Source organism: Bombina bombina, chromosome 4, assembly GCF_027579735.1.
Source record: "Bombina bombina isolate aBomBom1 chromosome 4, aBomBom1.pri, whole genome shotgun sequence".
In the NCBI taxonomy this organism is placed as follows: domain Eukaryota; kingdom Metazoa; phylum Chordata; class Amphibia; order Anura; family Bombinatoridae; genus Bombina; species Bombina bombina.
In genome coordinates this window covers 937,361,314-937,380,795 of record NC_069502.1, presented here as the reverse complement: position 1 = coordinate 937,380,795, position 19,482 = coordinate 937,361,314, and the positions used below count along the sequence as shown (strand labels likewise).

At 38.7% G+C, this 19,482-nt stretch overlaps 1 protein-coding gene across 3 annotated transcripts in view; it reads right to left on the bottom strand.

Moving 5' to 3' along the window:
* Positions 1 to 19,482, bottom strand: part of MAP4K3 (mitogen-activated protein kinase kinase kinase kinase 3) — a 788,683-nt gene that overhangs the window by 346,343 nt on the left and 422,858 nt on the right. For all 3 annotated transcript variants that reach the window (XM_053711916.1, XM_053711915.1, XM_053711914.1), the window contains exons 7-11: positions 15,532 to 15,574; positions 13,539 to 13,611; positions 3,054 to 3,185; positions 2,823 to 2,885; positions 2,641 to 2,722 (exon numbers count right to left, since the gene is read on the bottom strand). In XM_053711916.1, coding sequence (XP_053567891.1) covers positions 2,641 to 2,722; positions 2,823 to 2,885; positions 3,054 to 3,185; positions 13,539 to 13,611; positions 15,532 to 15,574 — 393 coding nt within the window. The remainder of the gene's footprint in view (positions 1 to 2,640; positions 2,723 to 2,822; positions 2,886 to 3,053; positions 3,186 to 13,538; positions 13,612 to 15,531; positions 15,575 to 19,482) is intronic.

Here is a 19,482-nt window from a genome sequence, read left to right as displayed (position 1 = left end):
TAAACACAAAGTTATATACAACTAATAGTGCGATAATAAAATATTTTAACATATTAAAGGGACAGTAAAGTCAAAATTAAACGTTCATGATTCAGAAAGAGCATTCAATTTTAAACAACTTTCGATTTTACTTCTGTTATCAAATTTGCTTTGTTCTCTTGGTATCTTTTATTGAAGAGTAAAACTAGGTAGCTCATAAGAGCTCGATGGCAGCAGTGTTTTACAACATTGTACAACAAAGCTACAAATAATGCTGCAAAACACTGCTACCATAGAGTACTAAAGACACGTGCACACTCCTGAGCTCTTATGAGCCTACCTAGTTTTACTCCTTAATAAAAGATACCGTGATAACAAAGCAAATTTGATAACAGAAGTAAATTGGAAAGTTGTTTAAAATTGCATGCTCTATCTGAATCATGAAAGGTTAATTTTGACTTTACTGTCCCTTTAAATACCTTTTTTGCACTTTTATCTCTCTTTAACCCCTTAATGACAAGTGACGTACCAGGTACGTCCTGCAAAAACTTGCAGTTAGTGACAATGGACGTACCTGGTACGTCACTTGTCTAAGAGAGTGCTGGAAGCGATCGCAATCGCTTCCAGCAGCTCTCAGGGTATTGCAGTGATGCCTCGATATTGAGGCATCCTGCAATACCCTTAGAAAGCATCCGATGCAGAGAGAGCCACTCTGTGGCCCTCTCTGCACCGGTAGCGATGCGGCCGGTTCGTTGGTGGGTGGGAGCGCAACTGGGAGGCGGGTGGGCGGCCCATCGCTACCCGGCATCCGGCTCCTGTTAGTGCAATGTGCACGCCGGGTGCCGGGAGCGTGCGGGGGCGCGGGTGTGCGCGCACGCCCGCGATCACCTACCCACACTGACACCAATGAGTGGGAAGAGGGGGGGAAATATATATATATGAGGATCTGGGAGGGGGAGGGGGTTGGGGTATTGTGGGGGGCTGCTACACTACAGAAAAAAATAAATTAGTAATAAAAAATAATTAAAAACACTTTTTTGGGGGGCAAATTGGGTACTGGCAGACAGCTGCCAGTACCCAAGATGGCGGCAATTAGGTAGGGGAGAGGGTTAGATTGCTGGGGGGGGGATCATGGAGGTTGGGGCTAAGGCAGGAGTCCATCACAGCTAAAACATTTTATTTTTTTTTATAAAAAAAAATAAAAACTCCTTTTATTTAGTACTGGCAGACTTTCTGCCAGTACTTAAGATGGCGGGGACAATTGTGGGGTGGGGGAGGGAAGAGAACTGTTTGGGAGGGATCAGGGGGTGGGATGTGTCAGGTGGGAGGCTGATCTCTACCCTAAAGCTAAAATTAACCCTGCAAGCTCCCTACAAGCTACCTAATTTAACCCCTTAACTGCTGGGCATAATTTACGTGTGGTGCGCAGCAGCATTTAGCGGCCTTCTACTTACCAAAAAGCAACCACAAAGCCATATAAGTCTGCTATTTCTGAACAAAGGGGATCCCAAAGAAGCATTTACAACCATTTGTGCCTTAATTGCAGAAGCTGTTTGTAAATAATTTCAGTGGGAAACCTAAAGTTTGTGACAAAATTTGTGAAAAAGTGAACTTTTTTTTTATTTGATGACATTTGGCGGTGAAATGGTGGCATGAAATATACCAAAATGGGCCTAGATCAATACTTTGGGTTGTCTTCTAAAAAAAAATATATACATGTCAAGGGATATTCAGGTATTCCTGACAGATATCAGGGTTCCAATGTAACTAGCGCTAATTTTGAAAAAAAGTTGTTTGGAAATAGCAAAGTGCTACTTGTATTTATGGCCCTATAACTTGCAAAAAAAGTAAAGAACATGTAAACATTGGGTATTTCTAAACTCAGGACAAAATTTAGAAACTATTTAGCATAGGTGTTTTTTGGTGATTGTAGATGTGTAACAGATTTTGGGGGTCAAAGTTAGAAAAAGTGTGTTTTTTTCAATTTTTTCCTCATATTTTATATTTTTTTTTATAGGAAATTATAAGATATGATGAAAATAATGGTATCCTTAGAAAGTCCATTTAATGGCGAGAAAAACGGTATATAATATGTATGGGTACAGTAAATGAGTAAGAGGAAAATTACAGCTAAACACAAACACTGCAGAAATGTAAAAATAGCCATTGTCATTAAGGGTAAGAAAATTGAAAAATGGTCCGGTCATTAAGGGGTTAAAGGGACACTGAATACAAATTTTTCTTTCATGATTCAGATAGAGCATTCAATTTTAAGCAATTTTCTAATGTACTCCTATTATCAATTTTTCTTCATTCTCTTGGTATCTTTATTTGAAAAAGTAGGAATGTAAGGTTACGAGCCGGCCCATCTTTGGTTCAGCACCTGGGTAGTGCAGCAAGTGTTATCCAGGGTACTGAACCAAAAATGAGCCGGCTCCTATGCTTAAATTCCTGCTTTTTCAAATAAAGTTACCAAGAGAACAAAGAAAAAATGATAATAGGAGTAAATTAAAAAGTTGCTTAAAATTGCATGCTCTATCTGAATCATGAAAGAAAAATGTGGTTCTGTATCCCTTTAATTTGCATATCCTATTAACAAAAACATTTATTTGCATCTTATGTAATGCCACGTTTTAAAAGAAACGCATGATAATACATTACCTGTAGCAATTTTTCAGCTGTCGGCCTTTTCTTAGGATTTTTTGTTAGTGCCATTTTGACAAAATGATGGAAACTATTTGACCTTCAATGAAAAATGAAGAAAAAAAAAATGAACAGTGCTATAAATGGAAATAAACCCATGAGCCAATCCATGCTAACATCACAGCAGACGGGATACCTACCATTTCATTTTATCTTTTAACTTGGGAGGCTGAAAGTTGCTCTTAGTCATTAGAAACAAAGCCCTGAAAATTGACAAGACAGTACAGAGAAGGGGGGAGAAAAATGAGTATTGCGTAATAAATATACTTTTAATATCTTGTTGACAGCTAATTATCTGAGATGAAGTAATTAAAGTGGCTTCTGTGTTGTGACGGATCAGATCAAGGTTTTCACCTTGAAACAGAACTTACCTCATTGGATGCAAATCAAACATAGGTGGCTGCAGCTCTGCAAGTTCTATGGAGGTTATGCCGACTGCCCATATATCACACAACTGATTATAGCCTCCTTTCCGCTCCACAGCTGCCACCTCTGGAGCCATCCTACAGACAGAATTTGTTTCATATACTTCTCTAATGAACACGCAGTTTTAAAGATTTTACAATAAAAGTCCCAATTTAAAAATAAAAAAACACACAAAAAACTTCTTAAAGGGACAGTGAACACATTGTAATTACAAGACTTTCCTGTTGTGTTGCTAAGAATAACTTATTAACCATGGCTTAAAGGGACAGTCTAGTCTTCCCTGCACTGTCATGCTACTGCGGAATCTATCCTGTGTAGTTAATTTTCTGGTGGTGATTATGACACAAGTAATGTGTATTTCACCCTTAAAGGGACAGTCTAGGCCAAAATAAACTTTCATGATTCAGATAGAGCATGTAATTTTAAACAATTTTCCAATTTACTTTTATCACCAATTTTACTTTGTTCTCTTGGTATTCTTAGTTGAAAGCTTAACCTAGGAGGTTCATATGCTAATTTCTTAGACCTTGAAGCCCACCTCTTTCAGATTGCATTTTAACAGTTTTTCACCACTAGAGGGTGTTAGTTCACGTATTTCATATAGATAACACTGTGCTCATGTACGAGAAGTTATCTGGGACCAGGCACTGATTGGCTAGACTGCAAGTCTGTCAAAAGAACTGAAAAAACATAATTTATGCTTACCAGGAAGTTGCAAGAGGATCACCCACAGCAGAGCTGCTATATAGCTCCTCCCCTCACTGCCATATCCAGTCATTCGACCGAAACAAGACGAGAAAGGAGAAACAATAGGGTGCAGTGGTGACTGTAGTTTAATTAAAATTTAGACCTGCCTTAAAAGGACAGGGCGGGCCGTGGACTGGATACACTACAAGAGAAATAAATTTATCAGGTAAGCATAAATGATGTTTTCTCTTGTCAAGTGTATCCAGTCCACGGATCATCCATTACTTGTGGGATACCAATACCAAAGCTAAAGTACACGGATGATGGGAGGGACAAGGCAGGAACTTAAACGGAAGGAACCACTGCCTGTAGAACCTTTCTCCCAAAAATAGCCTCCGAAGAAGCAAAAGTGTCAAATTTGTAAAATTTTGAAAAGGTGTGAAGCGAAGACCAAGTCGCAGCCTTGCAAATCTGTTCAACAGAGGCCTCATTTTTAAAGGCCCAGGTGGAAGCCACAGCTCTAGTAGAATGAGCTGTAATCCTTTCAGGGGGCTGCTGTCCAGCAGTCTCATAGGCTAAGCGTATTATGCTCCGAAGCCAAAAGGAGAGAGAGGTTGCCGAAGCTTTTTGACCTCTCCTCTGTCCAGAGTAAACGACAAACAGGGCAGATGTTTGACGAAAATCTTTAGTAGCCTGTAAGTAAAACTTCAAGGCACGAACTACGTCCAGATTATGCAAAAGACGTTCCTTCTTTGAAGAAGGATTAGGACACAATGATGGAACAACAATCTCTTGATTGATATTCCTGTTAGAAACCACCTTAGGTAAAAACCCAGGTTTGGTACGCAGAACTACCTTGTCTGAATGAAAAATCAGGTAAGGAGAATCACAATGTAAGGCAGATAACTCAGAGGGGCCCATTTATCAAAGGGCTTGCGGACCTGATCCGACACTGCGGATCAGGTCCGCAAGACCTCGCTAAATGCGGAGAGCAATACGCTCTCCACATTTAACATTGCACCAGCAGCTCACAAGAGCTGCTGGTGCAACGCCGCCCCCTGCTGACTCGCGGCCAATCGGCCGCCAGCAGGGAGCTGTCAATCAACCCGATCGTATTCGATCGGGTTGATTTCCGGCGGTTCCTGTCCGCCTGCTCAGAGCAGGCGGACAGGGTTATGAAGCAGCGGTCTTTAGACCGCTGCTTCATAACTTGTGTTTCTGGCGAGTCTGAAGACTCGCCAGAAACACGGCCCTTCAAGCTCCATACGGAGCTTGATAAATGGGCCTGATTGACTCTTTGAGCCGAGGAAATAGCCATCAAAAACAGAACTTTCCAAGATAAAAGTTTAATATCAATGGAATGAAGGGGTTCAAATGGAACTCCCTGAAGAACTTTAAGAACCAAGTTTAAGCTCCACGGGGGAGCAACAGTTTTAAAAACAGGCTTAATCCTAACCAAAGCCTGACAAAATGCCTGGACGTCTGGAACTTCTGCCAAACGCTTGTGCAAAAGAATAGACAGAGCAGAGATCTGTCCTTTTAAAGAACTAGCTGATAAGCCTTTGTCCAAACCCTCTTGGAGAAAGGACAATATCCTAGGAATCCTAACCTTACTCCATGAGTAACTCTTGGATTCACACCAATAAAGATATTTACGCCATATCTTAAAGTAGATTTTCCTGGTGACAGGCTTCCGAGCCTGTATTAAGGTATCAATGACTGACTCGGAGAAGCCACGCCTTGATAGAATCAAGCGTTCAATCTCCATGCAGTCAGTCTCAGAGAGATTAGATTTGGATGATTGAAAAGACCTTGTATTAGAAGGTCCTGCCTCAGAGGCAGAGTCCATGGTGGAAGAGATGACATGTCCACTAGGTCTGCATACCAGGTCCTGCGTGGCCACGCAGGCGCTATCAGAATCACTGATGCTCTCTCCTGTTTGATTTTGGCAATCAGTCGAGGGAGCAGAGGAAACGGTGGAAACACATAGGCCAGGTTGAAGAACCAAGGAGCTGCTAGAGCATCTATCAGCGTTGCTCCCGGGTCCCTGGACCTGGATCCGTAACAAGGAAGCTTGGCGTTCTGGCGAGACGCCATGAGACCCAGTTCTGGTTTGCCCCAACGATGGACCAGTTGAGCAAACACCTCCGGATGGAGTTCCCACTCCCCCCGGATGAAAAGTCTGACGACTTAGAAAATCCGCCTCCCAGTTCTCTACGCCTGGGATGTGGATCGCTGACAGGTGGCAAGAGTGAGACTCTGCCCAGCGAATTATCTTTGAGACTTCTAACATCGCTAGGGAACTCCTGGTACCCCCTTGATGGTTGATGTAAGCCACAGTCGTGATGTTGTCCGACTGAAATCTGATAAACCTCAGTGTTGCTAACTGAGGCCAAGCTAGAAGAGCATTGAATATTGCTCTTAACTCCAGAATATTTATTGGGAGGAGTTTCTCCTCCTGAGTCCACGATCCCTGAGCCTTCAGGGAGTTCCAGACTGCGCCCCAAACTAGAAGGCTGGCATCTGTTACAATCGTCCAATCTGGCCTGCGAATGGTCATACCCTTGGACAGATGGACCCGAGAAAGCCACCAGAGAAGAGAATCTCAGGTCTCTTGATCCAGATTTAGTAGAGGGGACAAATCTGAGTAATCCCCATTCCACTGACTTAGCATGCATAACTGCAGCGGTCTGAGATGCAGGCGCGCAAATGGCACTATGTCCATTGCCGCTACCATTAAGCCGATTACTTCCATGCACTGAGCCACTGACGGGCGTGGAATGGAATGAAGGACACGGCAAGCATTTAGAAGTTTTGATAACCTGGACTCCGTCAGGTAAATTTTCATCTCTACAGAATCTATAAGAGTCCCTAGGAAGGAGACTCTTGTGAGTGTTGATAGAGAACTCTTTTCCACGTTCACTTTCCACCCATGCGACCTCAGAAATGCCAGAACTATCTCTGTATGAGACTTGGCAATTTGAAAGCTTGACGCCTGTATCAGGATGTTGTCTAGATACGGAGCCACCGCTATGCCTTGCGGTCTTAGAACCGCCAGAAGTGAGCCTAGAACCTTTGTAAAAATTCTCGGGGCAGTGGCCAACCCGAAGGGAAGAGCTACAAATTGGTAATGCCTGTCTAGAAAGGCAAACCTTAGGAACCGATGATGATCTTTGTGAATCGGTATGTGAAGGTAGGCATCCTTTAAGTCCACTGTGGTCATGTACTGACCCTCTTTGATCATGGTCTCCATTTTGAATGATGGAACTCTGAGGAATTTGTTTAAGATCTTTAGATCCAAGATTGGTCTGAAGGTTCCCTCTTTCTTGGGAACCACAAACAGATTTGAATAAAATCCCTGTCCTTTTTCCGTCCGTGGAACTGGATGGATCACTCCCATTACTAGGAGGTCTTGCACACAGCTTAGGAATGCCTCTTTCTTTATCTGGTTTGCTGATAACCTTGAAAGATGAAATCTCCCTTGTGGAGGAGAAGCTTTGAAGTCCAGAAGATATCCCTGAGATATGATCTCCAACGCCCAGGGATCCTGAACATCTCTTGCCCACGCCTGGGCGAAGAGAGAAAGTCTGCCCCCCACTAGATTCGTTTCCGGATAGGGGGCCGTTCCTTCATGCTGTCTTGGGGGCAGCGGCAGGCTTTCTGGCCTGCTTGCCCTTGTACCAGGACTGGTTAGGTTTTCAGGCATGTCTGGAATGAGCAACAGTTCCCTCTTGTTTTGAAGCGGAGGAAGTTGATGCTGCTCCTGCCTTGAAATTTCGAAAGGCACGAAAATTAGACTGTTTGGCCTTTGATTTGGCCCTGTCCTGAGGAAGGGTATGCCCCTTGCCTCCAGTAATGTCAGCAATAATTTCCTTCAAGCCAGGCCCGAATAAGGTCTGCCCCTTGAAAGGAATATTGAGTAATTTAGACTTTGAAGTCACGTCAGCTGACCAGGATTTAAGCCATAGCGCCCTACGCGCCTGGATGGCGAATCCGGAATTCTTAGCCGTTAGTTTAGTCAAATGAACAATGGCATCAGAAACAAATGAGTTAGCTAGCTTAAGCGTTCTAAGCTTGTCAATAATTTCATTCAATGGAGCTGTCTGGATGGCCTCTTCCAGGGCCTCAAACCAGAATGCCGCCGCAGCAGTGACAGGCGCAATGCATGCAAGGGGCTGTAAAATAAAACCTTGTTGAATAAACATTTTCTTAAGGTAACCCTCTAATTTTTTATCCATTGGATCTGAAAAAGCACAACTGTCCTCAACCGGGATAGTGGTACGCTTTGCTAAAGTAGAAACTGCTCCCTCCACCTTAGGGACCGTCTGCCATAAGTCCCGTGTAGTGGCGTCTATTGGAAACATTTTTCTAAATATAGGAGGTGGGGAAAAGGGCACACCGGGTCTATCCCAGTCCTTGCTAATAATTTCTGTAAGCCTTTTAGGTATAGGAAAAACGTCAGTACACACCGGCACCGCATAGTATCTATCCAGCCTACACAATTTCTCTGGAATTGCAACTGTGTTACAGTCATTCAGAGCAGCTAATACCTCCCCAAGCAATACACGGAGGTTCTCAAGCTTAAATTTAAAATAAGAAATCTCTGAATCAGGTTTCCCCGAGTCAGAGATGTCACCCACAGACTGAAGCTCTCCGTCCTCATGTTCTGCATACTGTGACGCAGTATCAGACATGGCTCTAACAGCATTTGCGCGCTCTGTATCTCTCCTAACCCCAGAGCTATCGCGCTTGCCTCTTAATTCAGGCAATCTAGATAATACCTCTGACAGGGTATTATTCATGATTGCAGCCATGTCCTGCAAGGTAATCGCTATGGGCGTCCCTGATGTAATTGGCGCCATATTAGCGCGCGTCCCCTGAGCGGGAGGCGAAGGGTCTGACACGTGGGGAGAGTTAGTCGGCATAACTTCCCCCTCGACAGAACCCTCTGGTGAGAATTCTTTTATAGATAAAGACTGATCTTTACTGTTTAAGGTGAAATCAATACATTTAGTACACATTCTCCTATGGGGCTCCACCATGGCTTTCAAACATAATGAACAAGTAGGTTCCTCTGGGTCAGACATGTTTAAACAGACTAGCAATGAGACTAGCAAGCTTGGAAAACACTTTAAAACAAGTTTACAAGCAATATAAAAAACATTACTGCGCCTTTAAGAAACACAAATTTTCCCAAATTTTGAAATAACAGTGAAAAAATGCAGTTACACTAACGAAATTTTTACAGTGTATGTAATAAGTTAGCAGAGCATTGCACCCACTTGCAAATGGATGATTAACCCCTTAATACCAAAAACGGAATAACAAATGACAAAAACGTTTTTTAAACAGTCACAACAGCTACCACAGCTCTACTGTGGCTTTTTACCTCCCTCAATACGACTTTTGAAGCCTTTTGAGCCCTTCAGAGAAGTCCTGGATCATGCAGGAAGAAGCTGGATGTCTGTGTCTGTAATTTTTGCTGTGCAAAAAAAAAAAAAAAAAAAAAAAAATAGGCCCCTCCCACTCATATTACAACAGTGGGAAGCCTCAGGGAACTGTTTCTAGGCAAAATTCAAGCCAGCCATGTGGAAAAAACTAGGCCCCAATAAGTTTTATCACCAAACATATGTAAAAAACGATTAAACATGCCAGCAAACGTTTTAAAATACACTTTTATAAGAGTATGTATCTCTATTAATAAGCCTGATACCAGTCGCTATCACTGCATTTAAGGCTTTACTTACATTACTTCGGTATCAGCAGCATTTTCTAGCAAATTCCATCCCTAGAAAAATATTTTAACTGCACGTACCTTATTACAGGAAAACCTGCATGCTATTCCCCCTCTGAAGTTACCTCACTCAGAATATGTGAGAACAGCAAAGGATCTTAGTTACTTCTACTAAGATCATAGAAAACGCAGGCAGATTCTTCTTCTAAATACTGCCTGAGATAAACAGTACACTCCGGTACCATTTAAAAATAACAAACTTTTGATTGAAGAAATAAACTAAGTATAAAACACCACAGTCCTCTTACGACCTCCATCTTAGTTGAGAGTTGCAAGAGAATGACTGGATATGGCAGTGAGGGGAGGAGCTATGTAGCAGCTCTGATGTGGGTGATCCTCTTGCAACTTCCTGTTGGGAAGGAGAATATCCCACAAGTAATGGATGATCCGTGGACTGGATACACTTAACAAGAGAAATAACATTCTTTTTACTGCAATTATTTATCAATAGCCACACACCATTTGCGGAGGGTATAAAATAAATAATGAAAATATATTGCAAAGTTGTTTTTATTATAAATAACTAATTTTATATAAACTTGTCAAGGTGTTTACCGCCCTTTAAATGCTATGTGCTTCTAGGATCTACATCCTAAAATAATATGAAGTGAAGTGACTTGATATCAAACCCAGAGAGTAATGGAAACTTTTAGCTTTGGGGCAATTAACAGCCCAAGATCCAATGGCCCAACACAAGTTTCATATTGGGTCCATAATAAAATACAGGGCCAGTCTATGGGTGTTTTTTTTTTTGCCAAAAGTCCAGGACTCGTCAGTCTAAGATTAAAGGGACAGTAAAGTCAAAATTAGACATTCATGATATGGATAGATCATACAATTTTAAACAACATTCCAATTTACTTCAATTAATGAATTTGCTTCTTTCTCTTGTTATCCTTTTCTGAAAAGTTTCTCTATGTAAGATCAGGAGCAGCAAAGAACCTAGGTTCTAGCTGCTGATTGGTGGCTGCATTTATATACCAATTGTCATTGGCTCACTCATGTGCAGTTATAAACCAGTAGTGCATTGCTGCTCCTTCAACAAATGATACTAAGAGAAAGAAACAATTGTATGTTCTACCTAAATCATGAAATAAAATGTTTGGCTTTCATGTCCCGTTATTTTATAAAATGTACACTGATAATATAATGGTAGGGTGAGTAAATAGATATGAGGTAACTAGCAGATAAAATCTAGAAGTATTTGGGGCACCTCTTCCCTATATACACTTCCCCCTTCTTGTCAGGTATGGATCTCATATAGTCAAGTAAAGTATTATTTAATAAGTTAAAATAGGAAAAAGGACTGAGCCAAAAAAAATATATATTTTTTTTACTTAGAGCGCTATCTTATGCAAAAAAATGCTCAATAGAAGAACACTCTAGGATTACATTTTTCTTCTAGAGAAATAGAATGTATACTCAATGGGTAGAAACAGAGCTGTCAGGAGGGAAGATTTATATACAGGAATAGATGGCGAGTCCCAAAGACTTCTGGGAAATAAGGACCAACTTCAAACTGCAAAAAGCTACATAACCCTCAGTGAAGGTTCTGTGTTATCACCCAGAATATGAGGTTCATGCAAATCAAGTGGATTTGCAGAAAAGAGATTCAATTATCTCTCTAAACGAGGGATACCGCTTTGTTAAAAAAGTGCGTTTAATGCACTAGGCTGACTAATGATTTTAGACGTAGTATGTTGTTTTACAGAAGAGCTGTTTCCCTGAAAAGATTAATCGATGGATTCTGCCACTATGGGGCACATCTATGAAGCTCCGTAGGGAGCTGGACGCCCCGTGTTTCTGGGGAGCCTTCATACTCGCCAGAAACACAAGTTATGGAGAAGCGGTCTAAAGACCGCTGCTCCATAACCTGTCCGCCTGTTCTGAGGAGGCAGACAGATATCCCCACAATTCAACTCGAATGAGTACGATTGGGTTGATTGACACCCCCCTGCTGGCGGCCAATCTTCAGGGGGCGGCGTTGCACCAGCAGCTCACAAGATCTGCTGGTGCAATGCTGAATACGGAGAGCGTATTGCTCTCCGCATTCAGAGAGGTCTGTCGGACCTGATCCGCACTGTTGGATCAGGTCCGTCAGACCTTTGTTAAATAGGCCTCTATGTTAGCTGTGTCAGTTTGTTTTTTTATACAATTAAAATTAACACAAAAACTAACTGGCTTTAAAATGAAGAAATATGCAGTATTCTCTCCAGGTCCTTTTTAATATGTGCACCACCCAAATTTATGTTACCGACCAGTCAGTTAAAATGTAATCGAAAAATAAGGTAAAATTGGCTAATATTAATTTTTTTTCAATGTTTACCACTCAAATTATCATAACAAATGTGTAATTTGAAGAGCAGAAAATGTTATAATATTAGAAAGTATTACACTGCCCCCACCCAGCTACTTTATAATGCCCCCTGGCTGGCAACATTTTCTTTAGAGAACACCGATATGTTTAAAAAATGTTGCCAACTCAGTTCAATTGTTTTTTAGTTGTGAAAACAGGTAGCCTTCCATTGGAATCCTTTTTATAAAAAGAACAGAAAACAGTATGTTGCAAATTTGCGTAAACCAACTTACATTTGATTTTACAGAGGCACATGTGGATTAAAATTTGTACTTTCACTTGCAATTACCGGTAACCATGGCAACTAGCAATGTAACACATATGCCTTAAAATAGGGCTATGACTCAACGGATATATTTTTATTTTTGATTGGCTGTCTGAAATATAAACAATAAGTAGAACACATAGGGAGGAAATCAACTTTTGATTACACTAAATTCAAATAATAAAAAAAAAGCATAGGGCTAATTTACTATAAATCGTTTAGGGTAGGTGGGAAGTTTAATGTGTATATTTTCCCATATACAGGCAATTACTTTTATCGGTGCACGATTATAAATTGGAGAGCTAGCCACATTAAATAACTCATTATTCTGTAAGCCAAGATGTATATTACATAAGTATCAGATATTGAAACAGTCTTTTAATCCTCACGAAAATACTCTTTCCAAAGAGAAGCTTAATATTTAAAGTAACAGACACCCAAAAGAAGTCAGATTCTTTTAACAAAAGAATAAGTCAATTGGCTGGACATATCTCAAATCGCCACTAGATTAGAGATTTTAAGATCAGTAAAATAATCCCAAAATTGTATTTAAGGAATATTCTCCTATTTTATTGGTGGACTATAGCTTATCAACAGTATGGTCCTTAAAGGGATATAAACCAACAATATTTATTTTATTATTCAGATAGAGCATACACATTTTAAATAACTTTTCCATTGACTTCTATTATTAAATCTGCATAATTCTTTTGGTATCCTTTGTTGAAAGTGTACAATGCACTACTGGGAGCTAGCTGAGCACATCTGATGAGCCAATGACATCAGGCATATACGTACAACCACCGTACAGCTAGCTCCCAGCAGTGGACTGCTCCTAAGCCTAACAAGATATGAATTCAACAAAAGATAGCAAAAGAACATAGCAAATTAGGTAATAAAATAAGTTAAAAAGCTGTTTAAAATGTCATGCTTTGTCTTTATCATGAATCATTTTATTTATTTATTTTTTTGGGGGGGTTAATGTCCATTTAACAGTGAATATTTTTCATATTTCCTACAGATGCTACAAAAATACAACATGAATGTGCTTCACCTTATCAGTAAAACAAAGGGAAGCGTGGGAGTGAAAGATAACTAGTTCAATCATTTTAAAAAGATAAATAATTATTCAATAAACACAATGTTAATGTTTATTTTTCCAAATAAACAATATTAAGGTAATATTTTAAATCTAAAAACAGTAACTTATGCACAAAAGTTTAAAATACTTTACTAATAAATGTTGCAAACATTCAACTTTCTAAAATAAATGATAAAAGCATGAAAGCAAAAAAAAAAAAAAAGAATGATTTTGACGATTACGTTACCAGTATGGCGTTCCAATGAACGATTTTCGTTTTGCGATAGTGGCTGTAATTTGAGCGGCTACTCCAAAATCAGCTAAAACAAAAATATAATTTATAAATAAATAAATGTTATGTTAAGTTTGTTAAACATATACATAAATCTGCATATATTTTTTTTTAAATGAAGTCAGAAATGTTATGTGGTTGTTTTAAAAAGGACCTGCAACTTCTAAACAATCTTCCAATTATCTTTGTTCTTTTGGAATTCTCGTTTAAAGAGTATACCTAGGTATGAAAAGGAGCTTTTTGTGTGTCTTTAGCAGTAACTGTTGCGCACTAAAGTGCAGCAGCGTTTAGGGTGCTAAACTGTTCTAAATATTGGGGTCGATCACAATTCTTTAGAAAAACACTATTAAACACTATTAAAGGAATAGTCTAGTAAAAAAAGCAGTAATGTAAGCATAGGAGCAGGCCCATTTCTTTTTTCAGAACTTGGGTAGCGCTTTCTGATTGGTTTCTAAATGTAGCCACCAATCAGCAAGCGCCACCCAGGTGGTGAACCAAAAATGGGCTGGCTTCTAAGCTTACATTCACATAAAGATACCAAGAGAATGAAGAAAAAATGATAATAGGAGTAAATTAGAAAGTTGCATAAAATTGCATGCTCTATCTGAATCGTGAAAGTTTCATTTTGAATAGACCATTCCTTTAAAGTCTAAGGAGAGTTTTGTAGAGAGAGGAAGAGGAGAGAGGGATGAGAGATAGAGGAGAGAAAAGGGGGAAAAAAGATAGAGATAAGAAGAGATTGAGGTAAGAAAAGAGAGAGATGTGATCCATAAGTAAAAAGAGGGTTTCTCCTCTTTGAAACTAAGGGTAGAGTAGCCTAGATGAGTTATATTTGTGGCAAAGAGAAACATTTTCTACCACCCCTTTCTTTTAAATCAAACTGGTTAAATTGATATTCTGAAGCAAAAATAACACTCCAAATAATTAATGTTTGCTTTACTAAACATTGATAACTGTGTGTTTAACTGCACAAAGAGATTAAACGCTAAATGTACAAAAATGCTGTGTTATTCCATCTAAAATTCATTAATTAAAACAACAAAACAAATTAAAATATACATCTGTTTTTGTTACACATTTATCTATTAGATAGAATGAATCAACTGACCAATTAACAAATGTTAAATGTGTGCATTCATTTCAATTTTAGACAAACTATTTAAAATGTATTTATTTGTCAAACAAATAAGACATTTTTTGCAAGTCTATTAAACACATAGGTAAACTCATGCTTGGAGGACACAGCTGGTAAATGGCTGACAGTCTGTCTTCTGTGCGGGAACTTGTGACTCCTAAGCAGATCTTTACCTATATTGTCAAACCCTGGTAGGTGTTACATACATAATAATCTAGGGTCAGTAACATTCTCTAATAAAGCATTACAACATCACTTATAAGGGACATATGTTAGTTATATAAAATAATAAAATGTTTTTTGTGTTTAACCCATGGCAAAAATGCACTACTGGGACCTTGCTGAACACATCTAATAAGCCAATGACAAGAGGCATATGCGTGTATCCACCAATCATAAACAAGCTCTCAGGAGTGCACTGCTGCTCCTGAGCCTGTCTAGGTACTGTATGTTTATCAAAGAAGTATATCAAAAGAATGAAGTACATGTGATTGAAGTCAAATAAAAAGTCTCTTAAAATACTTTATCTCAGCCATAAAAGTTTAATCTTGACTTTTAAGAAACTGTCATTTTAAACTAAAGGTTTTTTTTTGTGCCCTCTCCAAAATACAAATTATAAATATGTAAATTACTTTTTAGCAGAAAAGGGAAGCGTTTGAAAACACCATTTTGGTCTAGGCTGCTATGTAACAGGTTAAGAAATGCCAACTGACTTCCTATCGGATATATCTATCTATATATATATATATCAGTAAAAATATGACATATCTTATATAGGATATTGTTACACTTCATTTGCACACTAATACTCACCTAATTTTACATGACCATTATCTGTTAAAAGGATATTTGCTCCCTGGAAATGAAACAAACAGGTCTAGTTAATAACATCAATTCACTCTATTGTTTTTGGAATGTTTTATTTATTTTAAAGACGGTGTTTATTTTACATCAAATGACAGTTCTATATTGACACACACACACACATATATATATACACACACACTGTATAATCTGCTCAATCAATGCCTTTACATACCCCTTCACACCTATTAATCGCATGCAAATGCTTACAAGACTTCTGACCCTATTCTATCACTCCTAATTCCATCTAAAAAACAATATCCTTCTTTGCCATTCATTCTGCTTCACTGCCCTGTCATTATCCCTGCTTGAAAATCCTGATGCACAAATGTGCTAAAGAAAAGAGAAAGAAAAAAAAAGTGCATTTGAGAATGTCAATGCGTCTGTCATCGCTGCTGGACTATATGCAACTACAGTAATTAAACCTAGTTCAAGAACACAGTATTTACCCACTGTCATAAAAAGGCGAAAACCATTTGATTTTGTGGCAAAGATTAAAATTGTGTCAAAAGAAAATTACATTTAAAAAAAAATGCTGTGGTGGATATCACAGTGCTGGTATTATATATTAAATATATAACTATTTGAAATGCCTTAATTGAAAATATTGAATTTATTTGTACTCATTAACTGCTGCCTTGTAAATGAGATTTTGTTTTGTTTCAGCTAGGCACGGAAACACATTTCCCTAGACTAAGAAGTGCTGATGAGAAAGAATTTGCGCCAGCTCCAATACAAATGATTTAGCTTGCACAAATCTGTTTTAGCAAACGTCTTTAATCTTAACATAACATGATCTTTTACAGCCAATACTGGATACAGCTAGTGACCATACAACACATATGTTTAATGATCTATATAAGACAGAAGGGGAGGTTTGTAAGCCTCATAAAGAGGCATTGCCAATTTAAGATACAAAAAGCATCATACGATTAAGTAGTCTTATTTGTGGTTATTAAGAAAATATTATAATTATTTGGTAAAAAATTTTTAAATAATTATTGAGAAAACTGATTCTTTTCTCTAAATGGGTGCACAAATAAGAAAAAAATGGAGATTAGTTTAATTTTATAGACATCAAATGGTTATCTATTTTGTATTTTTTACATAAATTCAATCTTTCATTTTCTGTTTGATTATAATTATTAAAGTGAAAGTAAACCCTAGCGTTGTACAAACGCTAGGATTTACTATTGAAACAAATAAAGGGCACTTTCATTCATGAAGTATAAGATACTTCATGCAGAAAGCCCCTTTATTTGATTCAATTGATCGCCGTTTTTAGCTGCTACAGCAGCCCACGGCTAAAAAATTTTTTGGCTAAGAGGTGACGTTTTCACCTCTTAGCCAATAGCAGTGCGGTAAATCCGGCTTGGCGCCCATGGGAGCCGGATTTACCGCACTGCTATTGGCTAAGAGGTGAAAACGTCACCTCTTAGCCAAAAAATTTTTTAGGCGTGCTCTGCTGTAGGAGCTAAGAGAGCGGCAAGTGATTGAATCAAATAAAGGAGCTTTCTACATGAAGTATCTTATACTTCATGAATGAAAGTGCCCTTTATTTGTTTCAATAGTAAATCCTAGCGTTTAAAGGGACACTGTACCCAAAAATTTTCTTTCCTGATTCAGATAGAGCATGCAATTTTAAGCAACTTTCTAATTTACTCCTATTATCAAATGTTCTTTATTCTCTTGGTATCTTTATTTGAAATGCAAGAATGTAAGTTTAGATGCCGGCCCATTTTTGGTGAACAACCTAGGTTGTCCTTGCTGATTGGTGGATAAATTCATCCACCAATCAAAAACTGCTGCCCAGAGTGCTGAACCAAGAAAAAAAGCTTAGATGCCTTCTTTTTCATATAAAGATAGCAAGAGAACAAAGAAAAATTGATAATAGGAATAAATTAGAAAGTTGCTTAAAATTGCATGCTCTATCTGAATCACAAAAGAAAATTTTTGGGTACAGTGTCCCTTTAAGCATTTTAAGCAGAAAAAGACATAAATAGCTGCCATGACAGGAGTATAGGAGGAAAAAGAATATTATTATTATTTTTTTAAAACAAACATCAAAAAGGAGTAACTCAAATAATTACACTAGTAATAATTATGCAAAGAACTGTCTTCTTGGATTGTGTATGTTTGAAGGGACATGTTACCCAGATGATGAAGCATATCTGTAAAAAGATCATGTGAACATCTCTATCTAAAAAAGTAAGATATTATAACATAACATTAAGGGCCGGTTCTTGTGTAAGGAAGTATAGGCAGCTGCCTTAGGGCGCCTCCAACAGGGGGGCGCCGAGAGCGGCGCCTACTGCGAACTGCCGAGGTGGATCATCTCCCGCCCTGAAGTGTGATGAGAGACAGTGGGACAGGGACTTATTAAAATGTATTATCGCCTGCGGCTGGCTCGCTGCAACAGTGCAATTTACTTATTCCTACAGTAACAGTCAGACCTGACCTACATGACGATTGATTATCTGGCTAAATCAATGGCACTTAATTGGCTGGCTTAGATGATGCCGGCCCTTCTACACTGCATGTAATAACGTAACAGGTAGCGGATAAAACATCCGGATGTACCGTTGATATACTTGATACCACTATTATCAGCTACACGTTCTAAATATAATTTACCTCTGTATACTTATCGTATTGTTATAAACTCTTGATATCATTACGTTTATCAAACAGTAAGCCGATTATTAAAGCACACCTAACTACCTAATATCTGGTACCGGATAGAATACCCGGATGAGCCGCTGAAATACTTGATACTACAATTATTAGCTAGACGCTCCAAATATAACTTATCCCCGCAAACCCTCTGTGCTGTTATGAGATATTGACATCACTGCGCCCATCAAACAGTCAGTCGATAAAGAGCTTAACCTTATTTAAATATCATTTTTCCTAAATATTTCTCCACATAATACAGTGGCACTCTATTAGGCCAGCAGCATTTCTAGCATCTTATATTCGAAAACCCTGTTTAGATTTGATATTTCTTGAGTGATATTTGTAAAGTAAAAAGAGACAGTAACGTTCTAAATACACGATCAATCACAGTGAACGTGGCACATCTATATACAATACACTGTATCAAAAGCGGACTTAAACATAAGCAAATATACCAGCAAGCACACAAGCAATAATACTGCATTAATCTGAGTTGATGCATGACCAGAGTTACCATTATCGTGTACTATTTTATTAATACCCAGGCTGTCTCTCCATCTGATATAACAAGATAACGTTACAAATTCCAAGCAAGACATGGCCATATGGCTCAAATAAGATTAATTTCATAAACTAATTATGATACTATAACACTTATTGGGCGTTAATTATACAAAGAACGATAATCCTATAGAATTATATCCTTCATAAATGTTCTTGAAATAAAATATGACCAATCTGCACATCTGAGTAAAACGACTGTAAGAGATACACCAGTCATTAAACATAAATATATTCTATTGGAATTTAATTTAAGTACTTATGCCATGCATGTTTAGCATACTAGCACCATAATACCCCAAACGTAATCGACGTATCCCTTCAGCCAATTATACCTGACTTTACCACGCTTAGTCACCGGTGCTCTGGTAACATCAGGGATTTCCAGAAGATGATATTTTCATATGAAGCTAATACAATCCAGTAACAGCACCAGAGTGGCTCTGTAAAGAATTCCACCAGCTCTGGGACGTTCTATAACCCTGGTAGACACCAGAGAGTCAAGACCCCCTTAGTGACTGCTCTGAGAAAGGTCAACAGATAGGTACCTTATTGGTAATTCACCTCAATAGGCGACTCCCTGTTTACCTGTAGATCCCTCCTAGGGGTACCCTTACAAACTTACGTGATCAGTGGCCAGTCAATAACATAGGCACACAAAGT